The following is a 7624-nucleotide window of genomic DNA, read 5'->3' as shown; positions in this document are numbered from 1 at the left end:
TGTTCTGTGGGTTCTGCTGTGTTCTGTGGGTTCTGCTGTGTTCTGTGGGTTCTGCTATGTTCTGTGGGTTCTGCTATGTTCTGCTGCGTTCTGCTATGTTCTGCTGCGTTCTGCCGTGTTCTGTGGGTTCTGCTGTGTTCTGCCAGGTTCTGCTAAGTTCTGCGGGGTTCTGCTGCGTTCTGCCGTGTTCTGTGGGGTTCTGCTGTGTTCTGTGGGTTCTGCCAGGTTCTGCTCTGCGGGTCTCACCTGGTGGATGACGTAGATGCCGTAGCTGAGCTGCTGCCGCTGCAGGAACGGATGCAGGTAGTAGAGCAGGAACTTGAGGTGATGCTCACGGTGGCGGTGCGGGATGATGATGGCGGTCCGGTGGCGGGCCTCGCAGTCCGGCGGCCGGTACCGCCCCCCCCTCACCACCAGGGGGTTCTTCCTCTGGACCTGGGCCAGGGTCAGGCCGGATGGGAAGCTGACGTGGATCGGCCCGCCTGCGGACACAAAACGGGTTCTGGTTTACCGGACCGGAGGCAGAAACCGGGTCGGCGGGCGGTTCTGACTCAGACCAGCAGGTAGCTAGCAGAACCAGGGGGTCAGAAGTTAGCATCAATAGGCCCAGCAGAGCTTAGAGCAGCAACAGTTTCATAATGGCACCCTGAGGAAAAGCCAGCAGAAGCAGAGCTGACTGGGGATCAATGGGCTGAAACGATCAATCAGATTAATCCATTACGGAATAACCAGAATCAATTAATCATGAACTGGAGTACACACTCTAAAAAAGGCTGTTTGTTGAAAAATAAAACCGTAATGAAGCCAGTTTAAAGATTAAAAACCTTCGTCTGTTCTTCCCAGAACTTTTCTGGCGTTTTGGCTCCACATGGTTCAGATTCTGGGAAAAACTTTTTCTCTCTGGTTAATCAATAATCACCGGATCAGAAACGGCTGAACTTTTCACTCGTTGATGATTTGCAGAAAAAGACGCAGCGAAAAACACTCAGGAGAGAAAAACGGTTTGTTTTCTGATTTAAAAGAGAAACTGAATTATTTGTTTGCATCTTTTAACTTTTATACTGTTGTATAAAAAAACATGCAGACTTTAGCACAACCCACATCTGGAGCCCGTAGGCCGTCGCAGGTTCGATTCCCGGTTAATCGATAACTAAAACGATGGAGAAACACCCGCTGGCTTCTGCATCAGAGGGATGACCTCTGACCTCAGCTGGTCGACATGCAGACCAGCCACTTCTGTCAGAAAGTTTCCCACCTGAACCACGATGAGATGGGAGTCGTGAAATTCTGCGATTGATGGCTTCAGTGGCACAATCTTCATATTTCATGTTTTAGAGCCTAAAAGGCAACAAAACCCAGAACCATCATTTCTGGTTCTGGTTCTGGTTCCGTCTCTGCGGCGGAACCAGCAGCTGCTGCGGAGGTGAAGACAGACGACGGATTCATCCTCCTCTTCTCCGTCTCTAGAAAACCGACTTTCACCGGGATAATTAATCCCAAATCCCCAAACGGGCCGGCAGCGCCGCGCTCATCGAGCTGGATCCGGTAAATTAGCGGCGCTGCGCCTTTAAGGCCTCCTCTGCTGCAGCGTCGGCACGGCGACGGGCTTACATAAGCCCTGACCTCGGTGGGGCGGAACGGCATGAAGATGCAAAGCAGGAACACAGGAGGGAGGAAGAGGAGCGGGAGGAAGAGCGCCGGTCCGGATCAGAGCCGGAACATGAAGGTTCTGACCAACAGAACCTTCAGCCCAGCAGGATCAACGTTAAAACACGGCTGCTGGACGGGAAATACCACAATAACAATAATAATAATAACAATAATAATAATAATAATAATAATAATAACAATAATAGTAACGATAATAATAACAGTAATAATAATAATAGCAGGTGGAACTTGGTGAGATGAAGGCAGCAAATGTTCTGGTCCAGATCAGTTTCTGTTCATCTACAGAACCAAACAGCTTCACGGCAGATTAATCACCATTAATTGATTAGTGAAATAATAGTTTAACTCGGTAATCAATCATTTACGAGCATAAAACATAGCATATTAGCCTAGCGGTTCTCAACGTGGGCGGTACCGCCCCCCAGGGGGCGTTCAGAGGACGGCAGGGCGCGCTGGCGGACATTTTTACAAAAGGGGGGCGCTGGGATGCCTTTGGGGGGCGTTTGGTTGAAGGTAAACTTTACATCTTAAATCCACAACAATGCCAGTTTAGACTTTGAGCAACTTGGTAAAACTGTATTGTGAAACATTAAATCATGCTTGGCTGCAACTGTATCGATGGCAGCTCTTCTTCTTCTATTCAGTGTTTGTAGCTTCTGTTAGCTTCTGTTAGCTTCTTGGYGCAGCTCCGTTCTCCTGCTACTGGTAGCTAAAATCACGATACCCTCACTGTGTATCCCTCTGAAACATGAACCCATTTAAATAAAGAAATCCCTCCATGGTGATACCACGAYAGAGAGCGTTCATTTTATAGCGTTAACACGGTGCTGTAAGTGGTCCGGTATGAAACGGGGTGATAGAACAACACAGCACTTTTACATTCAATAATCAGAATGCAGAAATAGTTTCTGTTGTTTTAAAAGGTTTATGTCAGTCTGCCTTTTCCCCATCGATATGTTTCCCGACCGCCCTGCACCTTAGGGGTTAAAAAAAAGGCGTTCACATTGCACAAAACTCTGAAACAGGAGAAACGGGACATAAAACGGAGCGAAGAACTAGATGTGAATTATGGCATAAAAACAGAGAATCCGACGTTGAACAGTGAAAAAATCAACACATGATGTGAAAAACATGACGATTAGGAGGCGCAGCAGGTGATGAGTGAAGATTACTGATGGTGAATAAACGATAAAATAAATGTAGCAACAGGAAAGAAACTAAAGTGGACATAGCAATAAACCAAGAGAGGATAAAACTAATCAAAGGAAACTAAATGGAAATGAATGAAGAACAAAATGCAACAATAAACTAAAGTAAATGCAGAGGAATAAACTGGTATGGCAAGACCTTTCGAGCAATAATTAATATAGAGACTGTATGGCAAGAATAAACACACTATTTCCAGATAAAAGGTAAAATAATATTGTTGAAGTGTCGTGGGTTTGTTGAGACCACATCTAGTACTGAGAATAAATATCTTACAGACCATAACAGTAAAGAACTGATCACTTATTTATGTTTTTAATTAGATTTGATATAYTTATTTCTTCAATATTATTTTTCATGTCAGTGTTAATGTCATGAGGCTGATGACTCCATGACACTTTCMATTTGACTCATTAGGGTTTGATTGAGAACCAGATTTGTTCTTTGTAATTTCTGTCCAGTAAAACTATTAATCTATAATCAATAGTCAGGTCTATATAAAGATATAATCCATGTTTCTGTCTCATATTTGTATGGCATTAAAAGGAACTTTAGTTTTTCCTCTGAAAGCTCTGGTTTGCACARTMAATGCCATGTGGGTGAAGTTTTATGGATGATACTCTGATGTCCCATTCTCCTGAAGGCAGCACAGAGCTGCACCACCAGAAACACTGAAGAGAAGAAGAGCTATGATTAATGTAGTTACAGTTCTATCCATGTTTTAATGTTGCAGCTCAGTCGTTTGCAAATAGCTCAAAGATTAAACTGGCATGTTGAACATCTTTAATCTGGTCATTTTATGGAATATTTAACAACTAGAAAATGGAAAAGAACAAGAATATATTCTCCACTCTGATTGGCTGCTGTTAGGCCTACCGATTTTAACTTGAAAAAAGGTTGAGAAACACTGAGAAACACTGGTCTAGTTAAAGTCCAGGCAGAGTAAAGTGCATGTGTTTACGTTTGTGATGGTGGGACAGGAAACACCAACTAGAAGGTTCCTCCTTGTTTCAGGGGGAGAAACGGCAGTGATGACTGGCCGGGTTCTGATCGGAGGGTTCTGGACTCACCGATGAGCGGGGACGTCTTGGGGCAGTAAGGCATGTCGTCGGCGTGGCCGTGTCCCCGGGACAGATGGGACAGGTTGGCGTAGACGTCCCCGCCGCCCAGCACGGCGCCGGTGCGGTTCCGGACCGGGCCGGCCGCCTCGCCCTTACGGAAGATCCGGATAAAGTAGCTGACCCGCTTGTGGTATCCCTCCCGGGACAGCAGCGCCATGACGACCAGCTGGATGCCCAGGAACATGAACAGGAAGCGCCACTTGGACTGCAGGGTAACCATGGCGACTGCTGGACGAACGAAGCGGTTCTGAAGGGTCCAGGTGAGGAGGTGAGGCGAAACGGATCAGTTCAGGGACAGGAAGGCACTTTTGGCAGGCGTGTGGGGGGAAACGTCCCCCCCAGACAGGAAACAGGAAGTATCAACCGGCACGAGAGGAAACGAGCGCCTGGCGATGCTTCAGCTCATCGCCGCTGCAGGTCAGCAGCCGGCCGACCTCTGGGGGTCCGGCTCGCAGTGCGGTGAAGATCCGGCCCGCGGGCGGCCCGGCCCGCTCATTCTGCCACCGTCGGCTGGTTCTGCTGCCGCCCCCCTGTCATGGCCCCCGTGGGCCGCCGCCGGAACAAAGGGAGCGAGGATTACAGCCTGTTCTGGAACAACGATGCCGGCCCGCAGGACTCGCTGGCCCGTTGCCGTGGCGACCAGGTTCTGAAAGACAGCAGAGGAAGAAAAGGCGTCAACAAACCGAGCGAGAACGACCTCTGACCTCTGCGGCAGCGTCAGAAACCAACCCATTAATTAGTCGGTTAAAGCAGCCGAGGATAATCCTAATCCTAATCCCACTGAAGGCGAGCAGCGTCCAGCTAATCACCTGACAGGAGGAAGAACGAGAGTAAATCTGAGGGAAAATCATAAATGCAGGAAACGATCGACGTCACAGAACAGAAACTTGTTTACACTCAAAAAAAAAAGAAAATTTTTTAAAACGAATCACCTATAAAAAAATATGATTTGCTGCTACTGGCGTTTAAACAAAAACAAATTTCTGACAGGCTGTCGCTGGTCTCCTAAAGTCCATATTCCTTCACTAGTCACTTTAAAAAATGTCAGATAAGTTTAACTCGTCACGTTTTTCTTCTCCAAGACAAATTAATTATTTTTTACTGAAAATCAGATTTATGTTTTATATGTCGCTAGGTTTTAAATTCTGAGAGAACAGACATGACTCCCAGGAAACGGATCTGGACTCGGTTTGTTTGGGCTCAAACGAAGCATCGCCTTCATCATCGTCATCAGCTCTTAGAGAAGGTCTCAGGGGAAAATCTGCATTAGCAGCTCGTCTTCATCACTTCCCCTCCTCTGATAAAACAGCTGATTGTGGCTCCTCGATGTTCTGCAGATGAACCGGTTCTCCTGGGACGAGACGTTTGGGTCAAACAGGAAGCTTCCTGCTGCAGATGATCCATCAGAACCGGGCGGCCCAGGAGACCCAATAAGAGCTGCCTCCTCATCCTCAGCACCAAACATTTGTCCTGTTCATGATGAGAATCAGGACAACCAGCCGCCTGAAGCACAGACCTGCTCAGCAGCGCCCCCGGTGGAGACGCCGCTGCACTGCGTGCTGCGCTGTAAACTAGGGCTGTAGTGATACAATAATCTCACGATACGATACACGGTATTCTGCTCACAATACAATATATATATTGCGATATTCAGCCAATGATACAATTCAATACGCTTTTGTCATTTTCTGAAAGATTTTAGAGGGACAGAGTGATTTTGGTGACATTTTGTGACCGTTATAGAGTTGGACTGAATTAATTTAACTGAAAACTGATAAAAAGCACCAACTACACGACACCTGGCTCTGGTTGGACATGGACTTAAAGTCGACAGCTGGACAAAATGAATCAAAGATGTGAGAAAACATGTTTCTTTTAATTGAAACAGTACAAACTGTAGTTTACATGCATTTGTAAAGTAAATAAATGCACCAAGTACCTGCTCTGAAGAGTTTGATACCTTTTTAACACTTAACATCTGAAGGAATCACTCTAAGCCTGATGACTGAATCGCTCTCACGGCGAAGCAAGCAGTGAGTGAACAAGGTGACAGTCGGATGTTACGATACTTGTGGATGAATATCGATTTTCTTTTCTATCAAAGAAAATATCGATGTATATCGCAACATCGATATTATTACACAGCCCTACTGTAAACAGAGTCTGAGCGCTGTGGAAACGCTTCCCACTCAGAACATCAGGACGGGTTCGCAGCGCAGCAGCAGCAGATGGAGGAAGGAAAAGCAACGAACCACCAAACCAGCTGGAGCTTTTCAGAAAAACCCTCTAAATTGGTCTTTAATGGCTTCATCTGTACGTTTCTGTGCAAACAGACGTTGTTGTGTAAAAAGATTCACCAGATTTATTGCTCGTCGTTGATGAAAAACGCTGTTTTGTTGCGACTGTTTTAACAAAATAATAAATAAACATTATTGTTGCCAGTTGGATGTTTTTGGGAAAAAAAATAGATTTGTTGCTGATCGCTTTTTCTTTTAGTTGCTAGTTTTTTTGAGACGCTACATTTGGAAAACATTCAACCGTTCAATCAGATTAGATTTTTGACAAATGCTTTAATTTGACAAAAGAAGATGTAAGTTTGTTCCAAAGAATTGTTTTTGCAACAGAAGTTGCCACATTTATTGCTAATGACTTCACTGAAGAAGAAAAAAAATCACTAAATTTGTCGATAGTCGTTTTTGTATAAAAAGGGGAAAAAAGCATGTAGAGTCTGTTGCCACATTTAGTGACTTTTCAGATTTTTTTTCTTTTTATACAAAAAGCAACTTGACAAATTTAGTGACTTTTCAAAGTCATTAAGTTTGCAACACCGCTGTTCCTCCTGACCACACCCCCATGAGCTCCACACCTGGCCACGCCCCTCAGTGCCTCTTGGCCACGCCCACTTTTGGGGTTTTTCAAAAAAAAATCCCAGAGAATCGATGAAGTATTGTCAAGACGAAGGCTACAGGAGCGTAAATTATTTTTTAAAATTGGTTGTTAAGTACTGACTGAACTTTTCCAGGTAGAAATAAACTGACATGTGAATCGCTCCTCCTTTGGTAGGAGACGATAAACTTCTGCGCATGTTTAATGTCCCTATAATCTGTTTTTAGATGCTTTCAGTATGCAGGGCATTAATATTGCATCTGCTGAAGACATGAGGGAGAAAGACCGCCATGAAGTTAGTGTGAGGATGAGAGGAAGCTGGCAGCCATCAACAGGAAGTAAACTCATTAGTCTGAATGCGTTAACCCATGACATGCTGGAAGCATCTGTAATGATGACTGATTGAACATTATGAGTCATTATCAGCCGAACTGCATTTCCTCCTGATGCAACATGAAGCCGCCGCCTCAGACTGGAAGAGATCAGCAGCAAATCCACCCATTCCACCATGTTTCTGACTTTTTAGCTAATTTTAGCTCTTAGGCGTTTGCTCACTGAATGGAGTAACTTCATGTTAGTCTACATACTATTGATGGCATTCATGTTAGCCTTTTAGCTAAAGTTAGCATTTAATCTAATTTTAGCAAAGTTCAAGGTAACATACTATATTCTACAGTTAGCATATTATCTAAAAAAGCTTTTCAGATATATATATATATATATATATATATATATATATA

The 7624-nt window shown here is 44.7% G+C and overlaps 1 protein-coding gene across 3 annotated transcripts in view; it reads right to left on the bottom strand.

The window, feature by feature from the left end:
- The window catches only part of LOC103477521 (beta-1,4-galactosyltransferase 3), a 16961-nt gene that overhangs the window by 3329 nt on the left and 6008 nt on the right, over nucleotides 1-7624 (bottom strand). The window contains exons 1-3 of one of the 3 annotated variants that reach the window (XM_017309753.1): nucleotides 4808-4873; nucleotides 3948-4644; nucleotides 247-482 (exon numbers count right to left, since the gene is read on the bottom strand). In XM_017309753.1, the coding sequence (XP_017165242.1) occupies nucleotides 247-482; nucleotides 3948-4218 (507 nt within the window). In that variant the 5' untranslated portion in view covers nucleotides 4219-4644; nucleotides 4808-4873. Of the gene's footprint in view, nucleotides 1-246; nucleotides 483-3947; nucleotides 4645-4727; nucleotides 4874-7624 lie in introns of those variants that run through there. The other 2 variants (XM_017309752.1, XM_008430680.2) reach the window with 2 other exon arrangements.

The sequence above is a fragment of the Poecilia reticulata genome, linkage group LG16 (genome assembly GCF_000633615.1).
Source record: "Poecilia reticulata strain Guanapo linkage group LG16, Guppy_female_1.0+MT, whole genome shotgun sequence".
In the NCBI taxonomy this organism is placed as follows: Eukaryota; Metazoa; Chordata; class Actinopteri; order Cyprinodontiformes; family Poeciliidae; genus Poecilia; species Poecilia reticulata.
The sequence above is the reverse complement of the archived record's forward strand: the minus strand, read 5'-3'. Positions and strand labels throughout refer to the sequence as shown.